Source organism: Solea solea, chromosome 13 (genome assembly GCF_958295425.1).
Source record: "Solea solea chromosome 13, fSolSol10.1, whole genome shotgun sequence".
NCBI classification, from domain to species: domain Eukaryota; kingdom Metazoa; phylum Chordata; class Actinopteri; order Pleuronectiformes; family Soleidae; genus Solea; species Solea solea.
Window position 1 is genome coordinate 10,259,985 of NC_081146.1, and position 16,740 is coordinate 10,276,724.

Here is a 16,740-nt window from a genome sequence, read left to right on the forward strand (position 1 = left end):
CGTGAAACCAAACTTCTCTATGAACATTTTAATTAGAACTCGTCTCCGTTGTCACAAAACGCCTTCAGGTAACAGCCTGAGCTTCTAAAGACAGCGTGACGACGTGTATGTCATATACCGACGTGAAGTTTGTCTGCTTACCAAACATAGAGTCGACATGTCTGTAGCACCTTCCAACAAGGTAACGAGACCCTCTCAACACAGCGGCCATGCTTCTTCCCTCTGACCCGTATGTGCGACGTTGCAGTACGTCATTAAATGACACTTCATCCGTCCAATTACCTAACAGAGCCGCGCACCACGTGCTCTCATTTTCAGCCAATGACCTGAGGGGGCGGGACTGAGGCGTCACTTCTCCACTTGTGACTTCTTCAATTCGATTCAATTCAAAAAACTTTATTTGTTTCCAGGGGGCAATTCAAGGGCTAACTGAGCATTGATGAAAAAAAAAAACAGTTGAGACAAACACAAAGTCAAACCTCATTACTATGTTAAAATGTACAGTATATACATAGGGTATAAGAATGTGCAATAAAGTGTGTCTTATATCCTTTTTTTCAGCACAACCTAGGAAATCGGATGACATTTTTTTTTATTTTCCCAAACAATATAAACACATCTGAGCAAAAGGTACTCAAAATGTTTAAAATCAGATTGAATTGTGAAATTTGGATATATGTCACAGTTCAATATTCACTTGGCTCATTTTTATCAACAAAAAGAAAATGAAAACAAAGTATTGCAACTTTATATCACTACTAAAAATGCGATATAAAATTAATCATAACTTTGACTCAACAACACATAAGAAGACAAAAAAAACAACCCTTTTTTTAAAGCCTGACTATGTGACCGGGTTGCCAGATAAGCAGTTGTGTATTATTCCCATGACAATTTACCATGGGTGCACCTGCGGTACAGCTCTGTGCTATGTGAGCACTAAGGGTTAATACACAAAACACACACCTCCTCCTACTTCTTCTTATAATAATAATAATAACAATAATGATCGAAATTCTTTATCACAGTTCTCCTTTTCTTATCTTTGCATATGCAGTCTGTTGACTTCAAAGGTCAAAGGAACATAGCTTCCTTAGAGGCTAATGCCTCACATTGCCTTGACATTATGTCAGCTGTCTGTCAAAGATATTGTCCAGGTATTTAAATTCATATTATTTGCGCAGATATTAATTTGCTATGGAACATACATACCACGCTATCAATAATTTCTTTTTTTAATTCCTTTAACCAAATGAACAATTATGACTTTACAATTGTCCCACATAAGCTCTACCGTTTTGAGTATGTCCTGTTTCAGTTCAAAAGTAAATATACACACTTTTAATTACCTAAGTAACTATATATGTGCACAGCTTAATTCTTCATTCATACTCCATATATGCTCAATATAGATATATTTAGCTAGTTTTAGACATTTAATAATGTTTCTACTTATATATCTTCTGTCATTGTTGTCATGGTTTTGTTTTTTGTCAGTCTGGTGGGATTCCCGAGTCGGTATATTTCCGGAAATGACGTAACGTTGTTTTTCCAGGAAGAGTACAGGGGAAAGCACTAAACTGCGTCAACAAATTGATTTCTTGATAGATTCGGATTTTAACGTCTGTTCAACATGGCAACTCGGTATGTTTGAGGTTTATTATTACAAAAATGAATAGCAAACATCGTTTGACGTTGTTTTTCTTAAAGTTGCTGACGAGAGGCTGTGTCGCTAACAAGTTGCTAACTGATTACATTAGCTAACCTTGTCCTCCAGTTCACAGCTGTGCCATGGTACTCTGTTATTTGTTAAGGGCGTAACTGTGACACTAACTTAACGCTCTGTAATTAGCATAGTGTGCTTCAGTTGAGGTGAATATTTTGCTCAGTAGTGTATGTTATAGGGACTAATGTATTCGATCCGCTCTTCATCCGCATTGTTGTCCCGTACGTGTAAAATATGTGGCTAGCGTTAGCCAGTTAGCTGCATAGCTTACGTAGCCTGTCATGATCAGTTGTCACATTAGGCCTAACCACGCAGTTTGTACTTTCGTAATTTTGTTCCATCGTTTCTGTGGACTTTGGACCAAAAGTATCATAGCATATATATATAACTGAGGCGATCGCTGAGGACGTTTCCGACTGTCATCAGATTACGTGTTTTAGTTGTCACTGCCCAAATTACGTCGGTGAATTATATCGTCTGAAGCCCTAATTGAAAATACACCAAGTTAATGTTTACTATATCAATGTGGTGGGACTGGGGAAATAGAAGAGAAAGGAAAGGGACAAAATACAAGAAGAAAATCATTTTAAGTAGTTTCAAGTGCGATTGAAGACCAATGGCACGAATCATTTTCTGCTCTCACTTAGTTTGAACATGTTTATTATGATGATGATAATAATAATAAGCACCAGATGTTGATGGCGAAGTGGCTGTGTTACTAAGGAGCCTGGAAATTGCTTTGTAAATATTCTGCAGCCCTATTACTGATGATGTCACTGTTATGATACCATTGGTATTCATAGCAACACAATATGATAATATACACATTTTAAATTGCTTTTACTGTAAAATCAGGCAACTTACAATATAGACTATATGCCATAATTTTCAATATTCAGTGATTGATTGTCAGTCATTGATAAGAGTGTTTGTAATTTTAGTAACTTGTGATTACTGTGGATTCTAATTATTATATATGTTGTTGTTTGTCTCTTCCTGTGTAGCCACTACTGAATGATTTATGGCACTGTTCCTGGACGGAACCTTATCAAGCAACAACATGGACACATCAAACTTTGCCCACGTCATCTTCCAAAATGTGGGCAAGAGTTATCTGCCACATGCTGCCCTGGAGTGTCACTATACTCTGACACAGTTCATCAACCCAAATCCAAAGGACTGGGTTGGCATATTCAAGGTGAATATCCCTGTTGTAGAAAATAACTATTGTTGTATTACAGTATGTATTCCGTTGACTAGAGCTGTTGGGCAAGGGCATCTACTTGAACATGCCTCAGAGAGAAAGATTGTACTTAAATGATGTAACTTTGATTTTATAAAATAACAAAGTCGATTTTAAATGTATGTAATGGGTAAGATATAGTCACGTGAGAGGGTGGGACCTTGAAGCAGATGTCTAGTTTCATGTCAGTTTCAAAACTTATTAAGACAGGACAACATGATTTTGATGGTACAAATGGAAAAACTTTGACTGTAATGTCCCAACTAAATTAAAATGTTTTTTATCTTCTTGGGACCCTTTTTTTACTTGGCTGATGGTTTTCTCTCAGTGAAAACTGAAATAAAATGCAACAAAAACTATCTCGACAGAGTTGGATAAAAGCCTTTAATTCTCTATATATTTTTAACTGAATCAATTTCAAACCATATTGGTGGTCATGTCCAGTCCTAGTCATGTTTAGTTGGAAAATGAGCCTGACAGACTTAATAGAGCATTTTGACCCTCACCACACAGAAGAGTGGCACACATGGATCTTGTTATAGGAGCACATTAAATCAAAGATACAGTAGTGGCAGTAATGTATTTTAGCCTCATCTGCAGTGAATCATGGATTAAGGAAGAGCATGCGGCTCCAGACTTCTCTAGACCAGCATAACCAGAAAATTGATGGAAACTGGGAATAAATCGCCCACGATCAAAAAAAGTGATTGTTTTGAAATTATTACATTGACTTTTTTTTTTCTTGGCTTAGAGAATGAAAGTCAGAAATGTACTCATGCACTTATCAGGGGGTTATAGTAGTGTTAAGTCATTCAAAAAGGTATTATTTTAGTTTCGTTTTTCTTTCCATCAGATATTTAAAATGTGAATTTCTTTGAAAAACCTTACACATCTCCACTTCGAATATCAGTGTTAATGACTCATAGCCGAAATATGTTCCACTTTTGTAGATCTGAGAGGTGTTTGTGTGCAAAGCTTTGTGCCATGCTTACTGAAAAATGAAGTAATGTTAGGCTGATGTGCGGAGGCTGTTTGAGTCCTGGATTCAGCACTCCGCTGTGGATGGATGCCACATCACCTTGTGTTTAGCTTCAAGGTTGGCAACAACTGGCAGCACAGATCTTACTAAATTCTTGAGCCTCAAAAACACAGAGCCAAGCTAGAAAAGCCTGAATGCAGGATCATAAATCGTGTAAATGTTCTTGGCAGCGCTGACAGATGAAACATTTGCTGCCAAGTTCTTGTCTTGGCATGCATGGAGATACCTGGGTGTGTTGTACATAAAGTGCTTGCTCCTGAGACACATTTAGTTTCTTGTGGTTCCCAATCAAGCAGAGCAGCTACTGCTGCGAGTGCTAACACTCAGTCAAGGGCTTTGGTGTGCTTCTAATGAGAATGTAGTGCATACTCCAAATATGTGATGTACAGTCGTTTTAACTGTGGTTCAGGCATTTGTAATGTGACTTGTTAGAACAGCTGTTTGTAATTTCTGTTTGTTTGTTTTTTTTTTGAGAAAAAATATGCATTTTTAGATTTATTAGAAGAGTATGACTAAATTGAAAATCTCTTACTTTTTCTTACTTTCTTTCACTATTCCACATGTCAGCCTAAAATACATTTACATAAGCTGAAATAACACTATTTTACTTGGCAAACCAAACAAAAACTGTGAATGCTATCGGTGATAGATAGATTGGAGACAGGGTTTTATTTGCTCATGGACAAAAGCAGTCTTTGGCTCTTAGATGCTGGAACATTTACCCATACTGCCTGATGTGAGCTGTTCTCAGCTACAAGGAGGAATGTTGTTGGAAAAGGTTGTTAGAGTTGCCTAGGATAAAGCAAGAACAGCTTTATAATTAACCTGTCTATGAGCACAGCCTCTGTGTGATTCATGAACAACTTGCCTCCTGACTTTGCACTGACAATCCATTATCTCGTAGCAACACTGCCGCTAGCGCTTGTTTGCTTTCTTGTTGAAGTTTGACTTTTCTGAAAGGCTGGAAAAAATGTATTTTAAATTAAAATGTGTGTCACTTTGGTAGGCCTCATGCTCATTTTGTTGCTTTTTTTTTTACCAATGTTGTTGTTTGAGTCACCAGTCCAGTTTTTTTACTAGTAGCTCTACCCCACCCCCTCCTCTTCTTTTCCTATTTATACACATTACAGGCCGGTCTGTTGTAAGTGAAAGAGTTTCTCTCAGAGTTTTCACCCACTGCCACCTCTGCAGCTCTAATGAGTGGACTGGTGAACACTAGCCTTCAGTAATGACACTTACTCACTCAGTGCATGTTTTAATTGCTTCCTGTTCTTTATTGCTAGAGGCTGGAAATGTGCCGGTAACAATTGGGGGTTTAGGAGCTCCAGAGCCTTCTATCTCTGGCTCTGATGAACACTTGCAGTATTGTAGCTGTAGGCTGTTTGTACACAGGTGAGAGTGAAAACTTCCCAGATTTTCTTTTCTTTGCTTTTATTTGAGGGGGGGGGGGGCGTCCTGCCAACATCAAAAGTAACATCTGTGGCAACAGTATATATTTAAACACGATCTGTCAGAATGAATATTTATAATATGATTTGGCCAAAACTTTGAAAGTCACATCACACAAATTTATGTTGCGGCAGAGGCTGTGGTAATAGGCTTGTTTGACTGGGCTTGTTGTGGATGCATGTGTGTGCCTGTGTGTGCACACCAAATGCCAGCCCACTCAATGTGACTCTGATTTTCTTTGACAGTTTTATGGCACCGAGCTGGAGTTATGGATGTATTTTCTGGCCTCCCTCCTCATCAGCCATCAGTTAACAACACATAAAATACATATAATTACATTTTGGTTTTCATTTTCAAGTTGCCTATGTATAAAATTTTCACCTATTTTCCCCTTCCTGTTAGAAGTGAGTTGTAGCTACATTTCCACAGTCAGGCTTATTCATGACTAGGGCTGGACGACATGCACATGGTTTTCAGGAGTCGCGGTGATCATTTTCCTTCCTGGACATAAAGTTGCATGAGACGTAGTCTTGTTTATCATCACAACTTGAACTGAAAACTCCACAATTACAGTAATAATCCAGTTTTTTTTTGATATTTTGGAGGTGGCAGTCTCGATTCTAGGAAGCCTTTGTGTTAGTCCTCCATTGTCATTATTTTATACTGATGTGGTTAGAAGGCATGGTTGAATGAATTCCCCACGATGTCTCACAGGTTGGTTGGAGCACAGCGAGGGACTATTACACATTCTTGTGGTCGCCGCTTCCTGAGAACTATGTGGAGGGTACGGCAGTCAACAGAACTGTGGTCTTTCAAGGTAAGATCATACTGAAGTTTTATATAACTTTGACACCTTTTAATAAACCAATATCAGACCAAACCGCTGTTCAGAGAATAGTTAAAACTTACATACTCAATCAGTAAACCTCTCTGTACCACTTTACACTGATTTTAATGGGTGTCATTCTTTCCCAGGGTACTATGTTCCCAACGATGACGGTGAGTTCTACCAGTTCTGCTATGTGACCCACAAAGGTGAGATTCGTGGAGCAAGCACACCCTTCCAGTTTCGGGCCAACAGCCCTTCAGAGGACGAGCTGCTGACTGTGGAGGATGAATGTAATTCTGATATTCTGGTGGTCACCACCAAGGCTGGCTTCCTTGAGGTAGTATCTTGCTCAACAGAGTGAATTATGAAGTTACTTATTTTGTGAGTGGCCAAACCCCCTAAACAATTTATCTTTCTGTTCAGCAAAAGGTGGCAGAAGCTCAGAGAGAGAAAGATGAGCTGGTCAGAAACATAGCTCTCCTGCAGCAGGAAAAGGAGCAGCTGGAAGCTGAAAAGGAGAGTCTGCAGAAAGAGTGTGAGCAGGAGAAAGAGACGTGTGGCCAGCTGAGAAGAGAGAACCAAGTAAGCAAGTAACAGAGCTGGGAAAGGGAAAGTCAATTTTTTTGCATGAAAAAAATGCCCCATTCCTTTTTGCACAATGATTAATTTATATGATTTTTATGATGCATGTCTTCTACTTGTTTTTATTCAAAGTTTTAAATTTGGCCAAATAGTCTCTTAGCACCCCCTAGCGAAATACTGCAAACATGCACAGCTGTTCGAACTTATGATCCACTAAAAAGCATAACTCACACTCTTGACAGATATGAATGTCTGTATTATCAAAGTTGTAAGTCAGCTTTTTATTGCATAACATTAAGTCTTAAAAGCAGTGTCAGTAATAATTCATATTGCTGTCCTCTGCCATAAATCTGGTTTCAAAACGCCTTTCAGATGAGAACATGATTACAGAATTTGTGGCTCTTAATTTTATTACTATACTTTTATATGATTTTTTTATGTGGTGTGAAAATAAGTATTCCAAAATTCTGCCTATAAACAAACTGTTAAAAGATAATTTCCTTTTTGCATGTAATGTTTTAATATTGAAAACTCATAATGTTCATGTTGATTTAGATTTGCATCTCAAAGACAATAAACTTTATGTTTTGCACACACTTTCCACAAGCTTAGAGTCAAAGACAGACATGGAGAGTGTGATATACTAGGAAGCCAGAATTATTTTGTCATATTAAGTTTCTAAACCCCATCTTGATTTATGACGGCCTTGGCACAAATTGTAGTAGATTTCTTTTATGAATGAGACTGGTTATAGGTTTCATAAGTTCAGGCAGATTACTAAACCTGTGTATTTTATTTGGTTTTAAGTCCTTTTGGGCTTCCAATATAATATTTTATTGTCTCCCAGGAGGTGCAGAATTCTTCCCAGGCCCTGCAGGAGGAGAAAGAGGAGGTAAAGAGGAGACTGGAGGAAGCCACAGCCAGAGTCATCCAGCTGGAGGAGGATCTGATTGGAGTCACTCAGAAGGGCTTACAAAAGGAAACTGAGCTGGACAGGTGAGGTCAGGATAGATGAAGAAGATTTGCTGATTTGATTATAATATATTTAATCCTGTTATATTTTTACCCGGCCCCATTTGTACCAATTAATTAGCCAACTGATATGAACATGTGCACTGTGATGTGTGATACAATTTATGATAAACATTTTTTTCTTTTCTAAATCTCTTTCTTAGTCTCAAAGACAGAGTGAAGAAACTGACAGCAGAGAAGGAGGCACTCGAGTGTCATCTCAAGAATGAGAAAGATGAGAAGGAACTTTACAAGGTAATGCAGTAAAATGTCTTTGTGTTCATTTTTTCAAAATTCTTGCATATTTGTGATCCTTGGAAAAAACAACACATCATATAAATGTAATGCAAATAAGGGATGCTATCATAGGGATGTCTTGATTTGATTAAGTAGAAGTTAGTTAGTTCATGTTACATGATTATGTCAGTGGCTCAGCAGTGGTTTGGTTAAACACTATGTTAGTGACAGCTGTATAATCTGTATAATTACCTCAGCAATGCTTATTTACTAAACACATTCCGTTTTAATGTAGGGCTGAAGCATGGGCCATGAATCTAGTTGACAAACGTTCCTCAACATTGGAACACTTTTGTAAATGTTTGAGAAGCTATTGTATTGTTCTTGATGTGAAAATCAGACATATTTTTACCATTTATGTGTTTTTTTATGTGATTTATGATTTTTGCTGTATTTTTGGTCTCTTTTAAATCATCAAATAAAAACAACCATTTCCTAAACCAAAGCCGCACAAAAATAACCAGATCAGAAAAAAAAAACAGTCACAGTCAACTTAAATGCACCCCTTTTTATAAAAGGGAAATGCTGTCTATTAAAGTACATTTAGATACAGTTGTCAGCTCAGTGTTGACAGTCATGTGCGTAAAAGCTTTTCAACTTTCTGAAATGGTTGTCCCTTCATCCCTGAAAGCAGAAGGGAAAACAGATTGTGAGATGGGTGGTGGGAATCCTCAGCGATGATGGAGGTTGATGTTTAATTACCAGCTGGAATGGGAAAAGGGCACTGTTCAATGTCTTTTACCCTCCTGCTCAGCTGCTGTTGCTTCACAGTTACCGAATAAGGAAATGAGACCATAGGTCCATATGATGCTTTCCGTGCTGCCTATGTAGAAGGTGGTAAGAACTGGCCGGGATAGATTTCCCCTTTTTGGCCTCTAGAGGGAATGGAGTCACTGTTGAGCCTGTGTGACTGTGGCTGAGGTGTTGTTAGTTGTGGTCTGGTGATGTATAATATGCACTACGATGAACGTGGTATACAAAGAACCATCGATAGTCGACAGCATATGATGGGGTCTGTCCATCCACCTGAAGTCTGTTACCAACTCTTTTGCTCAGTCTACTGAGTGCCATTCTGGTGTACAATATTTCTTCATATTAGATTCCTGAAAATTACAAGACCAGTTTATAGACATTTCCTGTTTTCCACTTTTTACCACTGTGATTACTTTGCCTTTTCCTACCTAAACATTTAGTCTAAACAGCATGTTTTTTTCTGTTTCTTTTCTCGTCCATCTGGTCTTTGTATGTCTTTGTTGTGGTGGGCACTACACGGGAATTAGGAGTGCCACACACTGGAAGTTGAGCCAAAAATCTTTTCCTAATTTAACTTCACACTGGGGTCGGTGCATGAGGAATTCTTTACAGGCCTATTTCAATCTCCGTTTTGTAATTGAGGTCATGCAACATTTATTTTAACAATCATATGCTCTTTGGTACATGATCATGATTGTTTTTTATAAATGAGGCAAGAGCCAACAACTTTATGTTTTATAACGTCTCCTGTTTTATAACCTTATCTGTGTGTGTGGGCATGTGTTTGTATCTGTGTGTGAACCAGATTCACCTGAAAAATCGGGAGCTGGAGAACACCAAGCTGAGTGCAGAGCTGCAGATGTTGAAGTCAGTGGATGTAAACAAGGAAAACACCATTGCCCAGTTTAAAGACGAGGTGGGACGCCTGCAGACGTGCCTCACTGAGAAGGAGAAGCAGTACAGGGAGATCCTCGCCAAAGTTTCTCCCTTGGTACAAAGAATTTTTTAAAGCTTGAAAAACTCACCACTGAAGTAGATTTGTCAAAAGCAGCCATTAACAAGATTAATTATTGTACGAGAATAAGTGTTAAGAACAATAATTGTAAAGAATAATAAGGATAACTACGTATATGAAAAACATGGTTCTAAAATGTGTTTGTGTTTGGCAGGGGGATATGAAGGCCCTGAAGGAGCAGCTGCGGCAGAAGGAGGAACAGCTCCAAGCGAACCAGCAGCAGTCCTCCCTGTTAGCTGCTGAGTTGCGGGATGCCTCTAGGGCTCGTGACCGAACCATGTCTGAACTCTACCACATGAAACTGGAGGCCGATGCACTTCGGCAGGCCAAGGCTGACGTTGAAGCCCAGTGCGTCCACCTAGAGCACCTGGTGGAGCAGATGAGGGCAGAGGCGAAGCAGGAAGCAGTAAGGATAAAAATCAGTCAACATGCTAGGCTTCACTGATTGGACTAGCAACATTTTAATAATATATTTTTAGCTGTTAAATTATTTACCTATGGAACTATTACATTTTAAAGACTGTATGCTATATTTTGACACAGCTAATGCAAACAAAAATAATTTAAGTAAGTAAAGTCTATTTATATAGCACATTTAAAAACAACCTCAGTCGACCAAACTGCTGTACAGTCACAACAAATGTAAATGAAAAAGAAAATGCATGGTAAAAGAAGTCTATTTCAGACTTCACCAGAAAAAGCAAAGAAAACAACAATCAAACTTTCCTGAGTAGTATAGTTTTCTGCAGTACATGACCCAGCTTCTTTCATTCTCAAATCATTTGACTCATCATAAAAAGGCTGTTTGACAGCATAGATGATTATTATGCAGTGTGTCTAGATCTACTTTCCCCCCTGTAGCCCTTTTCTGTAACACATTCCTCTTACAATGTTTTTCTTCACAAGGCCAAAGCAGAGGAGGAAGCCGCTGCAGACCCAGCTGTTGTTGCAGAGCTCCAGAGAGAGGTGGAGGACCTGAAAATGCGGCTGCACATGGCTGCTGAACACTATAAGGAGAAATACAAGGAATGTCAGCGACTGCAAAAACAAGTGCTTAAGCTCTCTGAGCAGCAAGGGGTAGGTCCCACCAGATATCAGCAGACGAACTGTATACAAGTGCAAAGAACACACCTCACATCATATTTCTGTACCAATAAAATAATCTGATCCCTCTGTTAGTTTTTGTTGTGCTTTCAATTTTTTCTTTTTCCCTTAAGTGTTTCCTTTTTTTCTGTCTCCAGGAGCTGAAGAGGAGCTCAACACAAGAGGCCTCAACTGTCCCTGCATCTGGGAGTCCAGACACATCAGTGCCAGGTACCTTCTATTTAACTTTCAAACTGTGAGTTAAAACTGCCGTCCATTATCAAAGATACAGACAAAGATAAAACGGTTGTGCAAGTTGAGAACTAATGCCAGGCTTTGTATTTCATGTTAGAAATCAGTTAACCAGTCATTTTTATTATAAATTGGTATATAGTGTAATAACATACATATGTGTAACACAGTATAATAGGGTATCAGCCTCTCATTGTATTTGTCTATAAACGAACTGATAACAGAGTGGTTCTGTACAGTTGCTTTGCATCAGCTCTCTGTCTGACTTGTCTCCACAGGGAGTCCAGGCTCTGCTGATCCCATGCTGGAAGCCATCATCCAGGAGAAGCTCAAAGGCATCAGCAGAGAGGCGTCTGACAGAAATGACAAGTACAGAAAATGCAAGCAGATGCTGGTTGTAAGAAAACTCCCCGTTACTAGTCATGTATCCCACAATTTAATGTCGAAAACCCTGTTGTGAAAGACGACTGCAGAGCAAATGTATGATATGGTTGCGTCTGCTTTTTAGGAGGAGAAGGAGCGTAGCGGCATGTTAGCTGATGAGCTGGCCAAAATTGAGGTGAAATTTAAGGAGCAGTTTAAGATCAACGAAAACCTGAAGCTGCAGCTGGCAGCAGAGGAAGATCGCTACAAGGTTAGTACAACCGGAGTTCAGCTGCGAGTGAAGCTCTGCTCGACTGCCTTTGAAGTAAAGTCCGACTGTGGACTCTTCTCTGTTTTTACGTCTGTGTATGGCTGGTCTAGCTCAAAGACTGAGCCTTTGATGCTATCTCTTCTCTTGAACGCAGCCACTCTGTCAGTGTTGTTTATGAGTAGGCCGATCTGTGAGACAACATTTTACGGGTGTTTATGTCAGGCTGTGGTGACAAGCGAAGCTTGGCTTAGAGGAGTCATCTCCAGTTGCCTGGCTAATGCTGCGCTTGGCTCAGGTTAGGCAGATATTTGCTTAGTGTCTCGGAGGAATTCAAACAGGTTGTTTTTCTTTGAGTCGTATTGTACATAAATCTGTCCTCAGCAAAGGGAAGCCTTTTATGGCTGTGATCAATTAATGCCATCCACTGAAGCCTGACTGTATTTCAATGATGTCTTTTTCAATCGGTAGCTTATGTCAGAAGTTAAAGACTTGATAATACTGTGGTCTCTTGTAGTTTAATCAATTGAACGAATTACGGGTTATTATAAATAAGTTCAAATGGCCCTAATAGGTCTATACAGTATAGTAATATTATTATTTTCTATTTGATAGGATTTTGACATTTTTTAAAAACTTTTCTAAACATTTTTTTACAGTATATAAAATAATCTGGAGCACACTGGGCAAATTGTCCCTCTTTTGTTTTTGTGTGATTTTTGTACAATCCTGGATTAAGTCTGTGCAATGTTATGCAGAGTACTTTGGTTTTTTTGTCTTTAAAGACAATGAATAAAAGATGTTTTCTTTAATATTGTGTCTGTTGATATAATCTGTAAGCAATAATTAATGAGATATGACTCAGACAATTAAAATCACATGATTATATCGGCTAAAAAAAATGCCAATGCCAATATCGCCCACCCCTAGGGGTAATTATCAATTTTGATTGCTAAACATTTTCCTGTGAAGGTGTTGCAATGATGATAGCTTGCAGTGATTCTCATTGTCAATTTATGACCTGGATATTACCTCAGACATTTATTTACACACTATCTCCATTGTCATTACAAAGCTGGAAATTGTATTAGTAATATGGTATTACCATAATATGACGTTCTATCACAAATTCCTACCATAATGTTACCACATGTTACCATGTTTTAGTGTGCTATATTTACAGTGTTACCAAAGGTACAAACATAGAAAGGGCGACATTGTTGTTGTGCCTTTATGTTTGTAGCGGAGGTAATCACAGAGCCAGACTGATGGATGTGAAAACAGCAGCAGGGTAAATGTGGCAGAGAAAGACGCTGATGCTGACACTGTTGTTACGTGTAATTCCTCTGACTCCGTAAAGTTGGCTTGCTATTAAAGAAAATCACAAAGGGCTGGACATGATGCCAGTTTGTTTGAGGTGGCATAAAGAAGGGTTTTCTTAGCAGAGGTTTTATAGGATTTTCAGCTAGAGTCTCTGATTATCATTTCTCTCATTTTGTTTCTTTTGTTTATTCAGAGTCAGGTTGCTGAAAAGGGACGGGAGCTGAAGGAAATGAAGGACACACTAGCACTTGTTTTGAAGGAGAAGGAAAAACTGGAAGGGGTTAGTGATAGCTTTCATTTTCTCTTTTATAGACCTTATTCCACACTAAAAATTCCCTAAAAAGTGCCATTCCCCTGCCATTTTCTCTTCACAATCTGGTCTGTGTTTAATATGCCTCTAATTGCAGAAGCAAAGTAAATAGGTTCTTATTTTCCATTTCATTACTTTGCACCACAGCAAGGTCCTCACTGACCTAAAATATTGCTTCGAGGTAATGCCGTTACAGCTAAGAGGAGCAGAATGACCCAATTTGAGGTTTAGACTGTAAATTAAATTGGCGTCTGCAGCTAACATCAATAAAACACAGCGTCCTATTCCCCTTTGAAAACGAGAAGAGGTTCTTTTTTAATGAAGGCACTAATTAAACTGTTTGTGTGAGCGAGAGGAAAAGCAAGAGCTCACAGCTCAAGATCTGTGTGGAGTGACTGTAGCAATGATGTGTTGTTCAGCGTGACTGACTGGGAAGCACAGAACCCTCTGACATTATGTTGCACATACATAAAGTATATATATATATATATATATATATGCACTAGAGGTTGTTGTTGTTGAGTGAAAAATGATTTGAATTCCGCTGTTTCCTCCCACAGGAGCTCCAGAAGGGCAGCAGCAGCAGGAAGGGAGATCTGGGGTTTGGAGAGAAAAGCAGCTCAGAGAGCAACCAGCTCAGTGTGCCTTTATTCCTGCAGTACGCCGTCCCGTACGCTCAGGATGCTCCCACACCACTCCTGGTCTCTCAGAGCCCCAGCAAGCTGCAGTTTGGAAACCCTTACTCCATGTCAGACTCAAAAGGTTCGTTTTTGTATGTATGCTGTGTTTCCCCATCATGGTACTGTTCAGTTTGGAATAGAAAAGCCCTCGGCCAGGCTTGTGTTTCTACTGAGAACAGTACCTTTACTTGGTAGGCGGGGTGTGGGCTGTGCCCGATGGCCACCTTGCGTGACGTTGCACCGGTGCTACGGCAATGAACAACAACATTGAGCGCGACACAACAGACAACAACATAAGGGACAACAATGGAGGACATCCACCAGTTCTTTTTTTCCTGTTTGATATTTACACCGATCGCAAGGGAGGGAGGTTTTTCTGTCACCCAATCAGCTGACTGTCATGGGTGGAGCCGGTCTAACCGTACTGTACCTCAAGGGAAGAGTAGCAAGGAATGGAATGGTCCGTGACGGTTATTTTGTTACTATTCCTAATGGAAACAATACGCACCGTACTGTACTGAACCATTCCACTCGGTGGAAACACTTTAGAGGTTATACTATATTCGGTTCTACACCAGCAACTGTCTTTACAATCGCTACAACCACTCTGTAGGGCCAGTACACATGAGAGCACGTTTAGGAGAATCAGTTTAAGTCGATCTATCATTTTGGCTTTTTAGCCACAGTGAACCTAAAATGCTGTTTTTAGAAAATCTCAAAATGCCACCCTTGCATTATTGTGTGTACAACCAGTATGCAACTAATATGCAAAATTATATAGGGAACATTTTGTTTCCTTGTCTTTAAGGCCTGAATTGTCTCCCTGCAGATGAGGCAGATGAGGAGTTTTCAGATGACCAGCTGCTCAGGCTGCCCCCTGTAGGCCCACCCTCTTGGGACAGCAATGTGGTGTGTATCCAACCCACCCGCAACCACAGTCGGCCAGAGGGCCACGAGGAGTCTGAGGAGAAGCCAAACAACAACAATGTAAGCCGCTTTACCATGTACAGCATTGAGGTGGCTACCTTCTTGCTATTTTTTTTTGTAAACTGATTTTTTTGTCCGTCTTTTCTCAGGGTAATACCAATGAACAGACTGCAGCAAATGAAGCTCACAGCCCATTTGTGAATGATGGACAAACAACCTTCTGCTTTGATCCCAGGTAACGCGCCCTCCCACACCTAAACGCTCATAAATTGCTGTCCAAGTTCGCTGCGCCCTATTGTTTCTATACCTGTGCATTGTAACATGTGTCAAGTGTTTGTTTCGCTGCACAACCCCCTTTTTGTCGGTGTTCGTGGAGAAGCAGGCCACCCACCACGCATCAGACACATGCCATTTATTAGCCTGCGCTCCTGCTTTGCCCACATCGTCACTCAGCTGCTTATTTACGCGAGCTTTCTCTCCCTGCCTTTCTCTCCCCACGCACGCAGCATGGACATGAAACGGTGTCCGCTGTGTGAGGTCATCTTCCCGCCCAACTACGACCAGAGCAAGTTCGAGGAGCACGTGGAGAGCCACTGGAAGATCTGCCCAATGTGCAGCGAGCAGTTCCCGCTGGACTGCGACCAGAAGGTGTTTGAGAATCACGTGCTCACTCACTTCGACGGCCACACGCTCAACTTCGATTAGTACACGAGAAAATCAGCACATCAGCTCTGCCTACTTCCTGTCAACCACTGAAATAAATCACTCTGCACTCTTTTCTGCATGTAACAGTGTGAAGATCCAGTCTTTAGGATTATATTGACTTTGTTACTTCAACTTAGAAATACTTCGAAGTGATGTGACATTTTAAAAATAACATTTTATTTCAATGTATATTGCAGGGGTATTCAATCTGTTTGCAAATTAGACCTTTTTTTTAGGTGCAAGATTTCCCTTCACTTGGTTTTGGAGAGTATGTTAGGGGGTTAAGACTGTTCTGTACGTACACACAATGACTTTAAACTCACTTGGCTCTCACAGATCTGTTAGACTATAGGGCGCAACGAATCAGGGAAAGAGATAAGTGTTTACCAAACTTTACATTTAAAAACATCAAACCAAATGATCCCCTCCACAAACATCTCTGTAAAAGTCATTTGTTTGGTCTTCTCAGAAAGCAGCCTTGGTGCACTATATGCAGTCAGGGAGAAACCTTCAGTGATTATTCTCATCCACACATGATTATACAGTATATGGTCAGATCATCTATTTTAGAATAATTAAAGCCAATGATATTGTGAAGCCTTGATACTCTGTGTACATGGATTTGTTTGGTTAGGTTTCCTTTCTGTTTGATTTTGTTTCAAATTCATTTAATTGGTTTATTTTGTCTGAATCTTCATTATCATCAGCTGATCTGTGCATGCCGAGCTTTTGTTCTTCACTTTTACCAGCATATTAAGTTATTTCATTCATAGAAAAAAAACTTTCATTTGTTCGGTGACTTTCATGTATCTAATATGTACTAATAAAGTCTGTTTGAAACCACGTAGTCCGTCAACAATGTGTGATGTCATGACACAGTAAAAA

General features: G+C 39.6%; 2 protein-coding genes across 3 annotated transcripts in view; one reads left to right on the forward strand and one right to left on the reverse strand.

Annotated features, from left to right (window-relative positions):
• Positions 1–263, reverse strand: part of hibadhb (3-hydroxyisobutyrate dehydrogenase b) — a 7,430-nt gene extending 7,167 nt beyond the window's left edge. Inside the window, exon 1 of the mRNA XM_058648790.1 lies at positions 142–263. Coding sequence (XP_058504773.1) covers positions 142–211 — 70 coding nt within the window. The 5' untranslated portion in view covers positions 212–263. The remainder of the gene's footprint in view (positions 1–141) is intronic.
• A 1,239-nt stretch (positions 264–1,502) lies between these two features.
• On the forward strand, positions 1,503–16,698 carry tax1bp1b (Tax1 (human T-cell leukemia virus type I) binding protein 1b). Of its 2 annotated transcripts, none has more exons than XM_058647431.1 (18): positions 1,503–1,644; positions 2,731–2,924; positions 6,172–6,274; positions 6,433–6,623; positions 6,710–6,868; positions 7,716–7,864; positions 8,044–8,134; positions 9,735–9,920; positions 10,099–10,350; positions 10,851–11,021; positions 11,186–11,258; positions 11,558–11,676; positions 11,788–11,913; positions 13,427–13,513; positions 14,104–14,305; positions 15,032–15,210; positions 15,300–15,385; positions 15,657–16,698. In XM_058647431.1, exons 2-18 carry the CDS (start codon positions 2,748–2,750, stop codon positions 15,853–15,855), a joined length of 2,550 nt encoding a protein of 849 aa, XP_058503414.1. In that variant the 5' UTR covers positions 1,503–1,644; positions 2,731–2,747; the 3' UTR covers positions 15,856–16,698. The 2 variants fall into 2 exon arrangements, with proteins under 2 accessions (XP_058503414.1, XP_058503415.1); XM_058647432.1 differs by having other exon boundaries at positions 15,053–15,210.
• The last annotated feature ends 42 nt before the right edge of the window (positions 16,699–16,740 follow it).